Genomic DNA, 18,761 nt, shown 5'->3' on the forward strand with positions numbered 1-18,761 from the left:
GACATTATAGAATATCATGGGAACTAGACTTTATGGGCACTAAAAGTGATATTCTAGCACCTTATAGAGGAGCTTCACAAGAGAGCCTCACTGGCAAGATCTTCAAGAGGAACCTGACAGAGGAACATAATAGGTAAGCATAATAAAGAAACCTAACAGGGGAATATAATAAAGGAACCTATATAGGAGAACCTTATATGGGCCATATATTGGCAGCTGTTGGAGCTTGAAATAGTATCCCAGCACTTTATGGAAAAGCCTTATAGGTATGACCTTATAGAGAAACTAAATAATGCTTGACAAGAGAGTCTTATATAGAGAATATTATGGGCAGGACCTTATAGAATATAATCAGAGAGCTATATTAGGGCAAAATAATTTATGGGCACTGGACTTTATAGGCACTAAAATTTACAGGCACTGGGCTTTACAGGCACTAGACTTTACAAGCACTGGACTTTACAGAGACTAGACTTTACAGGCATGAGACCAAGCACTGTAACAAAAACTCAGATTAAGCATGGTTGCGCCGTCGCAACGCGACGGGTGAGAAGCTAGTCTCTATATAGAGGGCGACAGTACGGGTCCGGTGGCAACTAGCCGTCAGCTAATCCCACGCGACAAACCACGCGAGACCACTGTCCCATAGGCTTCGGGACGCGAAACGGAGCGTGTCGGAGCTTGAAACGGAGTTGGTCAGCGCGCGCATGTCCGGGGCTAACCTAAGCATAGGGAATTCTCTTTCCCTGGCACTGTCTTGCAGTAATTTCTTCAGGTAAGGGGGCATTCAGCAAGTGCTTAGCTTGGCAACCACTCTGGGCTCTTGGTTTTGTTTGCAGGTATTTTTTTAATAAATAAATAATCCATAAATAGAGGGCAACAGTGGAAAATTGTGGCACTTAAGCAATGGCTATGCTTGCATGGGCCACATAAGAAACCATGTGAGCAAAGCAAGCATCCATGACAAATTGTGTGAGCAGAGTAAGCCATGTCTTGGTGCTCCTAGCAACCCTAGCAACTAGAGTGGGCTATGCCTCTGCAGCCATTGGAGCTTGAAATGGCATCCTAGCACCTTATAGAGAACCTCATGAGGGAGCCTCATGGATGGGACCCTGATAGGGGAGCCTCATAGGGCAGAATATCATAGGGGAATCTAATGGATGGGACCTTATAGGGAGCTTTATATGGGAATCTTATAGGAAGGACCTTATAGGATATCATAAAAGAGCCATATAGGGATATTAGGGCACTGGACTTTATGGGCACTGGACTTTATGGGCACTGGACTTTATGGGCACTGGACTTTACAGGCACTGGACTTTATGGGCACTGGACTTTATAGTCAGTGCACTCTACAGGCACATGAGACCAAGCACTACAACAAAAACTCAGATTAAGCACGGGCACTGGACTTTACAGGCACTAGACTTTATAGGCACTGGACTTTGTGAACACTAAACTTTACAGACACATCAGACCAAGCACTGTAACAAAAACTCAGATTAAGCATGGTTGCGCCGTCGCAACGCGACGGGTGAAAAGCTAGTTTAGCTGAGAGGAGGAGTTGCCGCACGGGCTGTTCAAGTTGCGTGGACCAATGATTAATGACATGTGTACGCTAGGGTGTGCCAGGGTCTATCAGACATAAAGGTACTGATCCCTACTTTTAGTTGCTCACATATAATTTGATGCTGGCAATGTAGGTCTTCTCTCCTCAGCATCTTCATCTCTTATGATTCTCAAAAAAAGTTACAGATTTCTTGTCAACTGTTTGGACTTGGCAGCTCCTTATTTTAGAGCTGGCCGGGGTCCCTGGAGGACGAGACGCGACGCGACGCGGGAGCGTGACGTCTTCCGACTCACCTTGATCTATCCGCCTCCGCTACTAGAGGCTTTTAAGGCTAGTTGGTCTGGCCGTTCCGCTTTGTTTCTAACGCCCATCGTACTGACTATGAACACACCCAGCAGATCGAGGTCGACGAGTCATCCTCAGCCATTGACCCAGTTGCATACGACCGTCGGTTTTTCTGAGCGACCGTCTACGACCTCGTCGCTAGAAACGCCACCAGCGGTCCCTCAACCTTTCTCCCTTTCAAACTCGCACACGAAGCGGCAGAATCTGCATAACAGCGCCCATACTCACACCCACACACGCGCGCAGTCGTCGTCGGCATCGTTGCCTTCAGAATTCCTTTTCACCCCATCTCAAACCCCGATCGTCCGGCCGCGCTCAGGTGCTTGCACTCCTGCCCCTGCGCCACGCACATCCCGTCCTGCGCAGTCTCGCTCTTCCCCGCACCTTGCTAGTACCTTGGGCGTGACGACTGCCGCCCATCTTCATCCTCACGCTTGCGTTGACTCCCCATCGGACCGAGACGAAGCGTCGAGCGGGGAAATGATATATACGGCGAAGAAGCTCGGCCAAGGGAGCTCGGGGTTTCGCACTCGGTTCTTGTCATCTAGCAGCGTCAACCCCAGCGCTCACGGGAAGCACCAGATTCCGAAGAGCGTTACGACAACTCCGGGTCAACTCTGTGCAGGCGAGACGGAGACGGAGACAGACGAGCCTGTGAGTGCTTCAGAAATCTATCACCCCTAGGGTTGTCTGCAGCCAAGGCTTGACTACCCACGGTAAGGGCTAAAGGTCTCGCATAGCCCTTTATCGAGCATTGAGTAGTAAGGAAGGTCTTTGCGTTTCTTCTCTTGGATAGCTGCAGCGCCACTCTCACAGCTGAGCCACTGTCGTGCCTGGTTCATCCTTCACTCGGGTTACTTCCTTCGTGTATCCGCGCCATGACGCGAATACATACTGCCACACTGTCATCCGAGCTGTGGCGCCTACGTGAATTCTGTCATGACCATCATTTCAGGCTCTGAACGATCATTTGACTTGATATTGCGCACTTCTCCCCTTTTTCCTCTTCTTCGCATCATTCGCCTGAGTTTACTACTTGTTCGATATTTTGCGCTCACACCCGTCCTGCTAACAGTCTCGACACCTCCCAACTTCGCGCATCATACACTCCTCCGACCCATTGATCCCCCCGAACTCTCTCGAGGAGACCCTCACGCCCCTTCTCTTCGAGGCGTTCCGCCTCCTGTCCATCGTGCCCGCCATTTTCGGCACAATGTATAACATATATCTCGCCTGGCATCTTCCCCGTGCAGGCAACACTACGCGTCTAGATTACATTGTCTCTGCTTTTTGGGTAACCATTTCTTCGTTCCATGCTCGCATCCTCGTGTGTTGATAATCCTGCCAATACTGGTATCCCCAGGCAATACTCACAGGCTTTCAATGTCTGCGTCTTACCACCGGCCTGCTGCACCGTTGGAGGATGTACTACCCCCCGCTGTCCACACTCATCCGCCTCCTCGCACTGCAGGCGATCTGCTGGCCCGCGACGCACCTGACGCTCTCATTCCTCGAGCACGCGAAGCGCCCCGTCATATGCTGGGCCATCATCGGCACCACGACCAGCGTGTCACGCGCGATCCAGCTTTGGGTGACGAGCAATCTCTGGTGGGAAACGGAGGGGAAGGCCGAGCGCCAGGGATGGAAGAGGAAGATCGGCGGGCGGTGGGGCGGGCGCCGGTGGGACTGGGCAGAGGTGTGGGCGCAGTGCGGCGTCCCGATGGGGATGTGCTATTTCGTGATGGCGTGGGCGGAGGCGCTGAGGAGGGATTGGCAGGGCTGCTGAGTGCGTTGTTGTTTGTGGCCCTAGATCCGTTTCGTTTCGTTTCTGTCCGTTTCCTCGTTAGACTTCGAGGCAGCAAGAGCTGCTACTTATTTCTGCTCCTGGGCTGTCTCTATTTTCCACTCTGTTCATCCACGGACCTCGTATGTATTTTCTCCTCCGCCCGCCCTCTGCTCCGGAGTTGTACGCGTCGATGTGTCGTTCCGCTTACTTTCCTACTCCGTTCGTCAGTTCGTTCGTCCTTGTTCATCCCGTTAGCTACTCTCACGCGTCCGATAGACTTCACTTATGCTCGTAAATTGCTGGGTGTCCATTACTTTGTTTTTTGGTTGTACGATGTCTATTTGCTCGATTCTTCCTTGTGGGGAGTCAGTAAGGGTATCCACGTTTCTCATCATGCAGCTGCGATACCACAAGTCCCAAGGTCGTGCAAGTTTGCCAGGATATCGTATGATGAACGATGCCTCAAAGTATCGTCTTAGTCGATGCAACAACAGAATTCAGAAACAGATATATTACATTGCAGACAAGAAAGCAACCAAAAAGAACTGACTAAACATGACAACGACGACACCAATGCGAGAACGAAACTACAGTTGTACAAGGTTCAACACACGATCAAAAACTCACAGATAAAACATGGTGTCCTTGAGATTATTGTGCAAGCCATTGCCCCACATCCTCTCGGCAGCCTGATACACGCGAAGTTCAGCAGCGTCCCTCGCTTGGGTCATCCTCTCGCTCCCGCCTCGCCCGCCGCGACCAGCAGCACCGCCTCGTCCCCTCGTTGCAGCCGAGCTCTCCCCACCCGTGGAAGACGCATCGCCGCCCTGGTTCAAAAACCCGTGAATCCAGTACCGCGCCTGCTCGCATACCACGTCTGCATAATATGCGGCGGGAATGAGGCTGACCGCCTTCGTGGCGCGCGCGTAGAGATACGACGTGGCGTGCACGCCCTGCTGAATCTCGTCCGCGCCCAACCTGTTCTCGTCGTATATGACGGAGTAATGCGTCGGACGCACGGTTCCTTGCAGACCCGCGTGCGCCTGAAGGTAGAAGTCGAAGTCAAATATGGACGTGATGCCTTTGTCAACGACCGTCCCCGGACGCGTGTTCCCATTGCGGTCAGCTGAGCTCACATCTGTTGCTGGGAAGCGAGCATGATGGCGTTTCCCGCAAATGGTGATGGATAAAGAGGGGCGATAGCGCGGGTTGTTTGGGTCGATTCGTTTGAATGCCTCGATGATCTGGGGCAGCTCGTCTCTGAGCACTTTGTCGAATTGGCCCTGGTTTGAACGTCCGTCATGAACGAAACACAGGACGGAGTGTTAAGGAAGCACACACCTCTGATACGCCATCGCGGAAAACGAGAACACGATCGGGCAAAGATTTGCTGTGCTTGCGGAACAGCTGCAGACGCTCGATCATCATCGTCGCCAGCTCTGCGATACCCTAAAGACAGTTCGAGTGTCAAACGTTGATCATACTATCAGATTAAGACACGCACCTCCTGTTTGGACTTCTGCAACCTCAAACTGGCCGGAAACTGGACGAAATCGTTGTCTATGCTAGCTACGACGCCGGCAATAGACGGCGTTCCAGACGCGCTGCTGGGACCCGGATGCGTGACATCTATGCCGACCATCATCGTCTTCTTCTGCGTAAGCCAACTCATTGCTCGCGGATCCAGACGATGATTAATGCCTCCAAGCTTGGTGTTGACCTTGAGTGCCACGTTTGACAGATACTGGTCTTGTTTGCTGGGGTCTTTCAGCGCGTTCTTGAGCAACATGCATTGAGTTTGAATCCCAAAACGGACGGCAGCCATGCGTTTGATGCCTGGATAGATAAAATCGTCCCTCTCCGCAAGGAGAACCACGATGATACTGATTCTCCCGGTGCCAAACTGCAAGATTGATTCCTCTATCATGCCCAATGCACGCTGTCTCCCAGGATCTTCCGACCTCGATGGCAACACAGGCGTAGGAACAATTTCAGGCGGTCCAGTTGGCACTGTCATTCCACTATCCTTGCATTTGTTAGAAAATGCATGCAGTAGACCTGTCATGGCAGGGTCATTGGGACCGGAAAAGCCTCTTCCTTGTTCTCGGACAACAAGAACTTTCCAGTTCGTGAGATTGCCGCCGGCGTGGAACTTGACATTGAGAATATTCCATCCTCCATTAGCCACCTTTGGTGTTCCCTGTCGATACGTCACGCTCGGCGGAGGTAATTCCCGAGCAGGAATGATGGTCATCTGCCCGACAACGGTCACACCGAACTCTCGCATCAGAGGCGTCCCCGCCGACAATCCAAGTTTCGGAAGGCCCTCGTTAACGATGAGGTGGGCATTGACGCCCGGCTTCCGACCGGCGTAGCGAAGCATCTGTGATGTCTCGTCTGGCGACAATTTTCCGAGATGCGGTTCTCCGGGCTCTATAGTGCAGAGCTCTGCGGGCAGATATGTCTTCTTGCCTGGCCCACCCACATCAACGACAGGGATATCATCGGCGTGACGAAGTGTGATGTTATACTCTGATAAATCAGTCAACGATATTTATTACGAGGATCGACTGCTTGAGACATACTTTTTTTGAAGAACGTTTCGACAGAGATCATACCTCCGAATTCTGGGCAATCGAACATTTGCTTCCGCGCAGTGGTGTTGCCAGCAATGCGCTTGACGGTTTGTACCCGTTTGAAGCCGAGGTGGCGAGTGGATATCTTGTTCTTCGTGAGGAATTCCTGCGCGCTGGCGCCCATGGATCCCTGGTTGAAACTCATCCAAGCTTCTGCTAGATTGCCAGGTTCATGGAATGCCGTCATGCAAACGTTCACATTCACCATAATCTCCTTATGGACCAAACGGACGGACGAGAAAAAGCCCATATACGCCCACAGTCGAGGTCCAAGCTGTCCGCGCGCCGCGTCATCCCAGAAATACCTGTTTTTGCCGAATCTAAAACCTGTCTGCGAAGCTTGGCGCTGTAGGATGAGATTCAGGGCGGAGACGAGAGGATCTATCCTTTCGTCAGACTGCTTATTTCCTTCTGTTTGCCTGCGATAATGTCATTAGAAACACTCCCAATATTATAATCACACCAGCCACGTACTGCTTCAGAGGTGCTATGAGGAGCTCTTTTCCGAAGACTACTTCGACTGTATATTGGTCCGCGTTGGTGCGGGGACCTGTTTCGTCCCGCTCAAAGAAGCGAACGCTGCCTTGGAGAGGCTGGGGCAGCTTCCGGGCGGAGACGAGCCTCTGACTTCCGTCATGGACCATGGAATCCCGATAGGGTGCTCCCTCTGCGCTCTGTTCGAAGAGGTCCAATATCCTTCTTTTGACCCTCGCCTTCTGACTCTTAGGATCCGGAGAAATCTTGATGCTGTACTCGAACCAACTCGTTTTCGATATCTTCACGGGGAAAAAGTTCGCACGAAGGACAATAGCGCGTCCCAGAGTCCCATAGCCCGGCCGAGCTGGATGCTCAAAGCCAACTTGCCGAGGGCCGGTTCGCTGCAGTAGACTGTCGGCGGCTGTGATTCGAACATCTGGCGTTGGGCGAGTGCCAGGCTGCGGGTCGAAGATGAGAGGAAGATGGTCATACGAAGGACCGCCTCGACCGCGCGGTGAAAACCCGCGAGGACTGCCTCCTCTGGATCCGTCCCCACCGCCTCGACCGCGGGGCGTGAAGCCTCGGGGGCCACCCCTGGGACCATCCCCTCTGTACGGGCTACCTGAGCTTCCTCTGCTCGTTGGCGTTGCTGGACTCCCCCGTGCGCTGCTGCCTCCGCGGCCTCGACCGCCATCAGGTGGCGCACCCCTACCCCTACCTCTGTCCACACCTCGACCTCGTTGATAGCTCATGATGTTGATGTTTGAAGAGAGAGAGAGGAGTTTGCGAGAAGGTGTGTGGCGACGCAGTGTTGGATATGCCTATGTACTGCTTGAGGTGACCGCAGGACGGCAATTGGCGCCTGGTCAGAAGCCTACCGGCACCCACGCACGGACCTGCGCCTGGCTGCGCATTTGTTCGAGAAGGCTGGCCAAACAAAGTATTTACGTAAGCTATGTACAGGTGTAGATACATTTTGTCTTTCATGGACAACGAGCCCTGTCGTTGTCAAGGAAAGACAAAACTGAAAAGATTGGCATCGCACCGACTAGTGTAAATATCCAGGCCCACACCTGTGATCTACGCATGTAGCAAGAAAAACAAGCTGGCATGACTTGAACATTTGTCCTGGACTGCGCCGCAAGAATCAAGGGCCGTGGAACAGACATGGGGTCAAGCTACAATAATGGCCTCGATGAGTCAATGATCCTGTAGACGTGTCAGATGTAGTGGTGAAAGAAGATTCCAAATAGACCCACCTCGCAATGTGGATGGCTTCGCCGCAGTCATCGATTCAGTGATTTTGATGTTGATACACGCATGGTATGCGGCGCGGTCGAGCCAGATGCAAGAAAGGTGCCGCTCGAAGGTCGACGAGTGTATTGACTGCCTGCAGCGGCCTGCGCCGGCAGACTTGGCGCGTCACTGCGAGCTGCTTGGAAGGCAGATGATCTGAGCAAATGAAGTCAATAAAAGCGACTGCAGCGCGTGCTCAGGCGTGTAAGCGGTCCCCAGTTGAGTGAAAATCCTGAAATCCCAAAAAGTGTGACCGAGAGTGAGAGTGCGTCGTGCGAGTTCAAACGTTCAAACTTCGAAAGACAATGTCGGAAAACGAGGATCATTGCGAAGAACGTCTTTTACATAACATGTTCGCACGCATGATATCCCTCTTCACGTCATTACGACGCCGAGAGTGCTCTCAGCAGGTATGGCTGTAGAACACGTCTTCGAAGCCAAACGGCATAAACAAGAGCTTTGGGGATGGTTAAGCTATGCTTTTGCGAGGTATGTGCACCTCAAGTAGCAATATTCACTCGACTGACAACCTTCACCTTCTTAGTGAAGTGTTTGTGATTGTCTCATTGACTTTGTTTCTGCCAATATGCCTCGAACAGTTTGCGAGAGATAATGGATTTTTGCTGCCTGAAAAGACGATTACCTGTTCGTCTTCCTCGAATCAGGCAGAAGATGCTGCTGCACGTTGTGCTGTGAAATTGGGATGGGTCTGGATTGATAGCGCCAGTTTCAGGTGAGTCCCCAGTCGATCTCTATGTATAGTCTCATATCCCTCCGCTTCTGTTTGTTAACATTCGTGCACAGCCTCTATGTATACTCAATATCAGTGGCACTGCAAGCTTTGACTGTCATCTCGATGGGTGGGATAGCCGACCACCGTCTGCATCTATTTCGTTACTACCAACCTGCGTTCATCTAATGGACAATCTTTGCAGCACCCCACCGGAAGCGGCTATTATTCGGCTTTGCATCTATGGGAGCGTCATCTGCTATTCTCTTTCTCTTGCTGCCATCATCCTCATCTTTCTGGCCATTATCTGGGGTCCTCGCAATACTCGCGAACGTTGGCTTCAGCGCGTCCGTCGTGGCTATGAATGCATACCTGCCCCTACTTGCTCGGGGGTCGGAAAACGTTGTTCGCGCTCGGACAGAGCTAGATGCTCTAGACCCCGAAACCGTCACGCACGAGCCCGAATCAAACGAAGACCATGCAGATGCGCCTCTGTTGCAAGACCCTGAATTTGATTCCGTCAAAGCTCTGGATCTTAAACGCAAATATAATACGGAGCTTTCAAATGCGACGTCTGGTATCTCGTCCCTCGGCATCGCTCTGGGATACTCGTCTGGTATTGTTCTCCTTGCACTAACGCTGATCCCCGTCACACTTTTACATGGCTCTACTTTCTCGTTGAGACTTGCCATAGGCCTTAGCGGTGTCTGGTGGGCCATATTTTCCATACCCGCGGCTTTATGGCTACCGAGTGCCACAGAAAGCTCAGGCTTAGATTTGACATGGGTGGGCGGGGAAGATTTAGAGAACGAAGAAGCCGAGTGGAATACGAAGAGGGAAATCGTTGCTGCATGGAAGAGACTTATCGGAATGTTGAGTTGGATCGAGATTAAGAAACTGAGAAATACGTTCAAATTTCTCGCAGCCTGGTTCCTCTTGTCTGACGGTAAGGTTCCCTTGGCTACTACGAGGACATTTTGGATGATATCTTGGTACTGATATCTTTCAGGCTTCACCACCATCACATCGACAGCGATTCTTTTTGGGAAAACGACCTTGCACATGTCACCGTCAGCTCTAATCCTGATCGGGGTATTAACACCTACATCCGGAATTGTCGGCTCTCTTGCCTGGCCTATGTTGCAGCGACGCTTCGCTTGGAGCAATCTTAAGGTCATTATCATCCTTGTGCTAATGGCATCAGCGATCCCTGCATATGGATGTCTCGGATTCTTGCCGGTCCTTCGGAACAAGGCGGGTTTTGGTGGCCTTACGACTCGGGGAGAAATGTTCGGATTGGCGGTATACTTCGGTCTGTTGTCTTAAGCATATCAAATTTCGGTTTGGTTGATGATGATCGTAGGGGCCGTTTATGGTGCATTCCAAAGCTACGCAAGGGCATTATATGCAGAGTTGATTCCCTCGGGAGAGGAGGCGAGATGGTATTCTTCCCTCGATTTATTCCATCCCGCGATCTAATCTTGTCTACGTTCTCGACAGGTATGGGTTGTTCTCAATCACTGACAAGGTACTACGCATCAGCTCTTTGTCCTTTGCGGTCGCTGACGCCAATCCAGTCTAGTTCGTTCATGGGGCCTCTGGTCGTTGGTCTGATTGCCGACACGACAGGGAACATTCGCTTTGCATTCTTCTTTCTCGTTTTCATGATTTGGCTCGCAGTCCCAATACTGATGAGCGTCAACATCGAACGCGGCAGGTCGGATGCGCAGAGAAATTCCTATTCTGCAACTCGTATCATACGACATACATGATACGTGTGTGTCTTTTTGTATATCATCCTACACACTCATACTCTCAATTCACCACGTACTTGTTATCGCTTGTGATCTGCCTTCAGCTTGAGGACAACTCCTGTGAGGGTTCGGGGATATCCCACTGGCAGGCGTGTAGCATCAACCATGTTCTCAATATGCTGGTATATTGGCAATGGACGAATAGAGTTGACGTGGTCGCGTCGAGGCAAGCAGTGCTTTGGCTCCTTCGGAAAGGTATGTTGAATATGCAATCCTATGACATACGAATTCAAGACGCGTCACATGCGATCAAGCCCTTTCGTATTGATGTGATAAGGCAGGTTGAGAAGTATGCTTGACACATTGTGATTTGACTAAGTCCGATGCCCATTTGCATGATGCCTCTGCGACGACGTCATACAGCATGGTACCGCAGACATGGAGGTACAACTATAAGGTATATTGCTCGTGTTCAACGGATATCCGGGATGATCTGCGGGCGAAGGTGGGTCGCGACATGGCGACTGATGACATATTTTAGGTATATTATGCTCAACGTTCACTGTTAAACGCTGAATCCTCCAAGTAAAATGCCAATATTCCGACATGTGGCTCCGCAGTTTAAGAAGGTAGCAGACCCTTGTCAAATTCTTTGACTAGAGGTCTGTGGCTTTGAGCTGGTCATAGGAGACCTCGGATTCGCTCAAATTGCGAATGACTCAGCGCCCCCACACTTCATTGGCAGCGACATTGCGCCTGTTTGGAATTTGTCTGCTACGGATGGAGTGGGTCGAGATGGGTCATGTATTCTACGCCCCCTGTGTCTATTTAGATTTCACCAGCTTCTAGACTTAGCGTGGGGATATATAAAGGCTACAACCTGGGTATTGAAATCACTAGTCACTCCCTCCTCTTCCTCAGCCCCAATTCACAATGACGATCAAGCTACCAACGCGCAAGATCGGTGCCACCGACGTAACTGCGATCGGTTATGGCACGATGGGCTTGTCCATTGCATATGGAGAGACTGGTTCCGACGAGGACCGTTTCAAAGTATGACTTGCTCTTGTCTCGGCCATTCTAGGACTGACATTTACGACGGACTGATTCGTCAGGTTTTGGACGCTGTGTACGAAAATGGATGCACCAACTGGGATACTGCTGATATCTATGGTGATTCCGAAGACCTCATTGGTAAATGGTAGGCCTCGTCTCTCGATCTCAAACTTGTTATTACCAGGTTGAAACTTCAATTTACACAGGTTCAAGCGCACCGGCAAACGCGATGAAATATTTTTGGCCACTAAATTCGGTCTATACGGACCATCTGGCAAATTTGTGGAAGGTGACCCGGCCTACGTTAAGTCCTCTTTTGAGAAGTCTCTCAAACGCCTGGGGACCGACCACATCGATTTGTACTATTTTCACAGGCGAGTCCGTCCCAGTTGTTGCTGTCTTGGATAAGGATGATATCGCTAACCTCAGGCTGTGTTATCAGAGCTGACAAGACAATTCCCATAGAGGTAAAATGAATCAAATATGCCCATACTTCATCCTGATCTGTACATGTTTTCCGTCAGAAAACTGTAGGCGCCATGGCTAACCTCGTGAAGTTTGTGTCCCCAATTTCTCATGTACATCATAAATGCTGATTCTCTGTGTTATCCAGATCTGGAAAAGTGAAATACATCGGCCTATCCGAAGTCTCCGAGTCCACGCTTCGTCGCGCCCACGCTGTGCACCCCATCTCGGCCCTCCAAGTCGAATACTCGCCCTTTGCCCTTGATATCGAAGATGAGAAGATAGGACTCTTGAAAGCGGCGCGCGAGCTTGGAATCGCAATTGTTGCCTATTCTCCCCTTGGTCGTGGGCTTCTGACGGGCCGATATGTAAGTATCTTCTTGCCACTGCTGGCGGTCTTCAATGAGAGATGGAAACAAACGGAGGCTCACTTTTTCTGGACAGAAAGGACCAGAAGATTTTGAAGAAAAAGACTTTCGACGACTTATTCCGCGTTTTTCAAAAGAGAATTTCCCCAATATATTGAAGCTGGTTGACAGCTTGAAGGCTATCGGGGACAAACACAAGGTGACAGCCGGACAAGTCACGCTTGCTTGGCTGCTCGGACAAGGCGACGACGTCATTCCAATCCCCGGCACCCAGAGGATCAAGGTATGCAGTGCTTTCAATGCACAAAACATGCTCATGTCTTATTCGGTTCTGGTCACAGTACCTGGAAGAGAACCTTGGAGCTTTGAAGGTTGAGCTCACTCGTGAGGAGCTGCTGGTCCTGCGGAAAGCAGCGGAGAGCTCGGATGCAGCTTCGGGAGACAGGTACCCTCCCAATTTTATGGATGTCATGTTTAGCGACACTCCACTACTCTGATGACTCTGAGCCTCCCACATCAAGATCCGCGCGCATGTATATCAGCCGAAAAGAATATGTAGACCACGAGCAGCATGAAATTAAGATACTTTGCAATCTCTTCATAGATTATACGAGCCAAAGTGCCTGTTTACAGAGAATTTGTTCGCAGTGAAGCATCAAGATAACTTAATAAGGATTCTTTCATGCATCTCACTCACCTAAGAAAGAGGTAACGATGGTTGAGAAAGAAGTTACCGTATCGCATGCATGGCCCCCATTTCCACGTGCCGATGTGATCAAAATAAATGGAGACGAAAGATCTTCGAGAGAATCACTAACGTTCGTTTGAATTAACAAGTCACAGCAATCGCAGCTAGAGCATGAGCATATGTCACACGTACACCATATCGATACCGTTCTCCTTGGTTATTTAGCGCGTATACAGACCTACTCGTATTGGTACAGGGGTCTCATTTCGTTCACAACGGCGGCGTGTCGGCGAGCAGGGACTTCAAAAAGATGGCGGGGTACCGATCGCCCTGCTCCGCATTCGCTTTCTGTGCCGCATCGCGCACTGCCTGCACTTCTTGAGATGAGAGTTGCAGCTTGAGCGCACCAAGGTTCTCCTCGAGATACTGTCGCCACAAACCCGTCAGACGGAAACGCAGCAAGCTAAGCCAAAGCAGGCATGATAGCTCACCTTCTCTTTCTTCGTTCCTGGGATAGGGATGACGTCGTCTCCCTGCGCCAGCAGCCACGCGAGCGCGACCTGTCCCGCTGTCGCGCCATGCTTTGCCCCGACCTCCTTCAAGCCGTCGACGAGCTTGAGGATATTTGGAAAGTTGGCTGCGCTGTACCGAGGGACTGTCCGCCTGAAGTCATCCGCAGGGAAATCATCAGGGCTTTTCTGCGTGTCGATACCCAATACAGTTAGTATCGACGCCGTAGTGAGGGAGCCGGGGGCTATTGCAACAATGACGTACGAATTGTCCAGTAAGCAGCCCGCGGCCGAGCGGCGAGTATGCGACAATCTTGATCCCGAGCTCGCGGGCTGCTTTCAGAAGCCCAATCTTAGGATCCTCGATATCAAGCGTGAAGATACTGTATTCGACTTGAAGGGCGGTGATGGGATGGACGGCATGCGCGCGACGGAGCGTTGCCTCGGAGCATTCAGAAATTCCAAGGTACTTTACTCTGCCAGCTCTATGGCAATGATATAGTTAGTCATGTGCGAAAAGACATGTAAGCGAATGGAGTGATAGCATACTTGACGAATTCAGCCATAGCACCGATGGTTTTCTGAAGGGAATAACGTGTAAGTTCAAGCATACGCGTCCGACTTGCCCACATACCTCGATGGGAACTTCTGTGTCTGCGCTGTAATCAGCATGTGAGAACGCATATAAGAGACCATCTGCTCTTCTATGTCCTCACCGATGCAAGTACCACAAGTCGATCTGGTCTACACCCAGGCGCTTGATCGACTTCTCAAAGGCAGCTCTAGCATAGTCCGGGTCCCCGTCGATGAACTTGCCAGAGGGAGAGGAAAACCCGAACTTGGTCGCGAGGAAGATTTCATTGCGCTTGCCGGTGCGTTTGAACCTGCATTGGCACTTTTGCGTCATGATGCGAGCAGACCGATTGAGTGAAGCCAACTCACCATTTTCCAATGAGTTCTTCCGAGTCGCCGTAGGCGTCCGCCGTGTCCCAGAAGTTGCAGCCGCGCTCGTACACACCATCCAAGAACTGTTTTGGGCCCAAGCTCAATCGACAATGATTCTGGCTCTGGATGTCAAGACTTTACCTTCAACCGCTCCTCGTCGCTTCCCACCGTACCATACCACACAGAAAGCCCCATGGCACCATATCCAAGGGCAGAGACCTCTGCATCTCCGATCTTTCGAGTGACTTTTGTCATCTGCTAGTTGCGAGGCGGTTGAGACTCGGGTGGGATTATTGGGAGGGTTGTGAGCTCCAAAAACGGCCGAGCTCCCTTTTATTAATGTATACCATCTCGATGCGTCTGCGGATACCAAACGGGAATACTTTTGGACACGGAGCAGGTGGGGCAGATGTGGACCGAAAGGTGCCGGCGTAGACTATTGGTGCAAAAAAGGCAAGAGGTTGTACAGATTCGTAATTGCTTATATACACACCGGTGCTATTAGTAGCTGTAGGCTCAGTCATCCCGTCCGCGTTTCATTCCCTCTGACCCACTTCAGGACACTCATGCAACCTTGTACAGCGTCTAGGAGCCGAACACTTGCGCAAGCTCAAGCCGTAGCGCATGCAGAGCTTCTTTGGATATCACCGACTCTAAAGCCCGCATTGTTGCCTAACCCCGCCCACAATCAATACACAGAGCTTTGTATATTGCGCATCATGAAGCAGGTTTATATGGACTCTGGAGAAAGGCAAAGTTGGATGTTTTCAATGTAGCCACCAGAAATCGATATGCGATTTCCTTACCGGGGATTCAACATCCAATGGCCATGCATGCGCTATGATATTTTTGTTTCCTTCCTGAATCTTGACTTCTTGGATATCAGTGGATCCGACATCATTACCTTCCCTGCTCTCTACATCTTGAGACGTCGGTTCGGATGTCATTATCCCTACATTCATCGACGAGGCTGACAGAAACGCTATCGCGCCGTCAAAAACGCCACCTTGTTACTATATGTTCATGATTCGAAGGTAGCAGCTCATTACCCCTTCACGGTTCCGACCGCCCCTGGCTAACGCTGTGCGGTATATAAATCTTTGAACCAAAAAAAAAAAAGAAAAAAAGAAGGTAACGATTCAGCATTCGGTTGACAAGCCTGAAACAAATAACACGTAGTCCTCTGGAGTAAAATAGCACCTATGCGATAGTATGCCTATCCTTATTACTGGTCGTTGAATGTCTTGAAGTTTTGAGATAATGACTGACTGCTTCCATCCTGCCTTGTGCACGAATCGTACATAATACAACAATCTGACATTCCGTACTCCTACATCCGTACCCGATCCCACCGAGTGCCACAGGAGTTTCACCAGTCCAGCACCTTGTTAGGGCCGCACTTGGACTCGAGCTTGGAACAGAAGATGTCTTCCTTGCTCGTCAGCCCACCATCCGGTAGCGCAGGGAATATCTCGCGACCGGCCTCCTCTTCGAGCGCACGGTGAGAAGTGAGCGCCTCTTTGACGAGGCCCTGGAAGTACAGCACGCCTCGCTCTTGTCTCTGAAGGAACCATATGAGGTGACGCCCCAAACCACACACCAGAAGGGGTTAAGACTCACGTCATGCAAGGGACCACTTTGGTAGATGCCAGCTTCCATGTTCTTCTGGGCGTTAGTCTGCAAGAGGTGTCAGCGAGGGCGGACCGCATGCAGCGTTTGTCCAACTCACGCAAAGAAATTTGTCCTCGTTCTCGACCTAATGCGTAAAGAAAGGATATCAGATGAGGCCAGGTAGGTTATACAATCAAAGACCTGCCTGAACGAAGAACTTGTGGGTCTCGTCAAAAGCTTCATCCGTTGCATCGACGTGCCGATAAACGTCATATTGCATCTATAATCGCTTTAGAAAGTAGACAAAGCGCGGGAGGCAAACCTAGTACCTCAGTCCGGTGAGCATCTATTGGGACGACCCGCATGGTATACGCATACGCAGGCATGAGGGTGATCCTGTGTCAACAAGCGGCGCAAAAGCGAGTCAGCTGACCACTCAAGGAACCAAGGCAAACAGGGCGCTGGGTCACGCACGATGCAAATGGGAAGAGGAAAGTTGCGACGATAGATCCGTTGTCCTCTCGCTCCGCATTCTCCGGTTTAGGGGGCGAGAAGTGGGCGACGTAGCTATGCTGACCTTGGACGTAGTACGTCTTCAGGTCCACAGTCTACAGCATGTGATGACTGTAAGTCGCTTTGCATGGGAACACATGAGCAGCGGGCCACGAACGCTTGCTATCCCCGGATGAGCGACCTTGCAATGGTAGCATTCGTTGTACTGGACATGACGGTGAGAAAAACATAGAGTTTCACACATTGAGAAGCACTTGCGTTATCAACGAGAGTCTTCCAGTTGTATTGGCCTGAGAAAGTAGATGATTAGAGGATATGTGGAAGTTTTGGGGCGAGAGCGCACAATTCTCAAAAGACCAGCTGAACGCGAATTTGTATTTTTCCGTGTCGAACCCTTTTACTCTTGGCTGATCATCGACGTTACCAAATTGTTCCTCCCACTTGATGTAGTTGGGAGAACTGATATTGCAGCGGAAATAGAGACAGCATTAAGAGGGAAAATCGAAATAAAACGATGTGGAGACGTACGTGTCAAGGTTGACATACAAATAGCCAAGCTTGTCCACATGGGTTCGGATATCAAAGAGACTGTTCTTGGATCCATCGAAGCCCTCGACCTCGTCGAACCCGGGAGCTTTGGCGAGCTTGCCCTTCATCGTGTAACTATTCAAGATCAGTCAGTCGGTGTGGTGTTGCAGCGGAGAGCAGTGCATACCTCCAACCATGGAATTTGCAAGCCAACACAGAAACCTGGCCAGCCTCTGTTAAAGGGTCTGCCTCCCCCTGTCACGACCAACTTGTCAGTCTGTGTAGATTGCAAGATCACAAATTCATTACCTCATGCTTGCTGCCAATGATGGGAAATGCGCGGTGGCGGCAGACGTTGTGGAAAGCGTTGATTTGGCCTTCGCGATCCTTGATAACAAAGAAATTATAGCCAGCGACCGTGAACCTGACGTATTCTCCCGTCTTGGTAAAGCGCTGTTCGAGATTGGTTCGTAAGGGAAGCTGCCAGGCAGAACGCGACGCAAATGACCCACGTTTATGTGGCAGAGGAAGAGCCATTTCTTAGAGAAGATCGCTCGACGCTCAAGTTGATAGATAGCGTCGGAACGGTACCACGAAGATGCGAGATTAACCTTCTCGTCTAGCAGAAGTAGAGACCGACAACGTGAGCTTGAGTGAGACGTGCTATGAATGAACACACTTTTATTTTCGGTGGCTACAGGCATGACAGTCAGGCGGGAGAGTGGTCGAAAAGAGATAGGATTAACTGGTAAAGCTCTGAGTTTTGAGCGTGACCAGATGACTTTTAAATGGGAACGAGGGGAATGGTCCGTCACAGACCTGTATCTCATGATGCTTATCTCGGAGAGACAATAGCATTACCATCGGAGGAGTCCGCCATGGCAGATTTCTGAATAACAAATGGGAAGAGGGCACGCTAAAAATCTGGGGTAGACCTCACGTAGACGAGATAAAGGCACGTCGGGTGTCTAGGTATTGCCTAGGCGCACCAAGGCGCAGCGGTGCACACAAGAGAAGTACTCCGAGGCGCTTCTGAAGCACGGAACTGTTAAGTCGGAAGAGAGAACCCACGGGAAGTGATGTGGAACCTGTGAGGTAGACGGGAGGTCAGGAGGTACATGCAAAGGTCATTAGAGTTGACCAAGAATCAAGGAATGTACTAGTACACACACAGCGTGCCGCGGCGGGATTAGGGACTCGGGTACTTGGAGCGGAGGGAGCAGCGGAACTGCTCTAGTGAAGAAGCATCGCCTGCATCACAGCGACTGGCATATGCTAGATGGACGATAACCAGGTCTTCGTTGTCGAGCATCCGGGGCGAACGGTTCCACCCGAGAAGTCAAGCCGGACGATCTCTCCGGATTTGCCCTTAGACTGGGGCCAAACGGAGCTCAATCTACTCATTCGGGAATTGCCTCTGGAGTGACATCTAAATCCGGCACCGAGATGCCGAAAGACAGGCCGGTCTACGCTGCGAACACTGT

The 18,761-nt window shown here is 50.8% G+C and overlaps 7 protein-coding genes across 7 annotated transcripts; 3 read left to right on the plus strand and 4 right to left on the minus strand.

Annotated features, from left to right (window-relative positions):
• Window positions 1–2,395: 2,395 nt before the first annotated feature.
• HETIRDRAFT_480832 (uncharacterized protein) lies at window positions 2,396–4,039 on the plus strand (the record flags this gene model as incomplete). Its single annotated transcript, XM_009553265.1, has 3 exons — window positions 2,396–2,569; window positions 2,991–3,209; window positions 3,279–4,039. The coding sequence occupies 3 exons, from the start codon at window positions 2,396–2,398 to the stop codon at window positions 3,699–3,701; spliced, it is 816 nt and encodes a 271-aa protein (XP_009551560.1). The 3' UTR covers window positions 3,702–4,039.
• A 90-nt stretch (window positions 4,040–4,129) lies between these two features.
• On the minus strand, window positions 4,130–5,996 carry HETIRDRAFT_156780 (uncharacterized protein). The gene is made up of 3 exons (XM_009553266.1): window positions 5,206–5,996; window positions 5,043–5,150; window positions 4,130–4,984 (listed from the first exon to the last, which is right to left on the minus strand). Exons 1-3 carry the CDS (start codon window positions 5,986–5,988, stop codon window positions 4,325–4,327), a joined length of 1,551 nt encoding a protein of 516 aa, XP_009551561.1. The 5' UTR covers window positions 5,989–5,996; the 3' UTR covers window positions 4,130–4,324.
• Window positions 5,997–6,286: 290 nt separating this feature from the next.
• Window positions 6,287–7,566, minus strand: HETIRDRAFT_174733 (uncharacterized protein; the record flags this gene model as incomplete). The annotated part of the gene is made up of 2 exons (XM_009553267.1): window positions 6,287–6,756; window positions 6,812–7,566. Coding segments are annotated over 2 exons (1,225 nt in total), but the record flags the coding sequence as incomplete, so codon positions are not given.
• Window positions 7,567–8,522: 956 nt separating this feature from the next.
• On the plus strand, window positions 8,523–10,612 carry HETIRDRAFT_328451 (uncharacterized protein; the record flags this gene model as incomplete). Its single annotated transcript, XM_009553268.1, has 8 exons — window positions 8,523–8,599; window positions 8,655–8,843; window positions 8,915–8,988; window positions 9,046–9,786; window positions 9,850–10,152; window positions 10,204–10,282; window positions 10,341–10,368; window positions 10,418–10,612. The coding sequence occupies 8 exons, from the start codon at window positions 8,523–8,525 to the stop codon at window positions 10,610–10,612; spliced, it is 1,686 nt and encodes a 561-aa protein (XP_009551563.1).
• Window positions 10,613–11,527: 915 nt separating this feature from the next.
• On the plus strand, window positions 11,528–13,080 carry HETIRDRAFT_480841 (uncharacterized protein; the record flags this gene model as incomplete). The annotated part of the gene is made up of 8 exons (XM_009553269.1): window positions 11,528–11,647; window positions 11,710–11,795; window positions 11,857–12,024; window positions 12,093–12,117; window positions 12,175–12,206; window positions 12,264–12,483; window positions 12,560–12,766; window positions 12,825–13,080. 8 exons carry the CDS (start codon window positions 11,528–11,530, stop codon window positions 12,978–12,980), a joined length of 1,014 nt encoding a protein of 337 aa, XP_009551564.1. The 3' UTR covers window positions 12,981–13,080.
• A 162-nt stretch (window positions 13,081–13,242) lies between these two features.
• HETIRDRAFT_442100 (uncharacterized protein) lies at window positions 13,243–14,928 on the minus strand. Its single transcript, XM_009553270.1, has 8 exons — window positions 14,767–14,928; window positions 14,623–14,708; window positions 14,397–14,564; window positions 14,315–14,339; window positions 14,230–14,261; window positions 13,946–14,165; window positions 13,663–13,869; window positions 13,243–13,597 (listed from the first exon to the last, which is right to left on the minus strand). Exons 1-8 carry the CDS (start codon window positions 14,878–14,880, stop codon window positions 13,442–13,444), a joined length of 1,008 nt encoding a protein of 335 aa, XP_009551565.1. The 5' UTR covers window positions 14,881–14,928; the 3' UTR covers window positions 13,243–13,441.
• A 963-nt stretch (window positions 14,929–15,891) lies between these two features.
• Window positions 15,892–17,981, minus strand: HETIRDRAFT_436589 (uncharacterized protein; the record flags this gene model as incomplete). The annotated part of the gene is made up of 13 exons (XM_009553271.1): window positions 15,892–16,186; window positions 16,246–16,302; window positions 16,355–16,381; window positions 16,442–16,516; window positions 16,566–16,632; window positions 16,711–16,844; window positions 16,907–16,954; window positions 17,008–17,039; window positions 17,093–17,208; window positions 17,278–17,412; window positions 17,465–17,532; window positions 17,587–17,730; window positions 17,790–17,981. The coding sequence occupies 13 exons, from the start codon at window positions 17,979–17,981 to the stop codon at window positions 15,995–15,997; spliced, it is 1,287 nt and encodes a 428-aa protein (XP_009551566.1). The 3' UTR covers window positions 15,892–15,994.
• Between the last annotated feature and the right edge of the window lie 780 nt (window positions 17,982–18,761).

Source organism: Heterobasidion irregulare (genome assembly GCF_000320585.1).
Source record: "Heterobasidion irregulare TC 32-1 unplaced genomic scaffold scaffold_11, whole genome shotgun sequence".
Taxonomy (NCBI): domain Eukaryota; kingdom Fungi; phylum Basidiomycota; class Agaricomycetes; order Russulales; family Bondarzewiaceae; genus Heterobasidion; species Heterobasidion irregulare.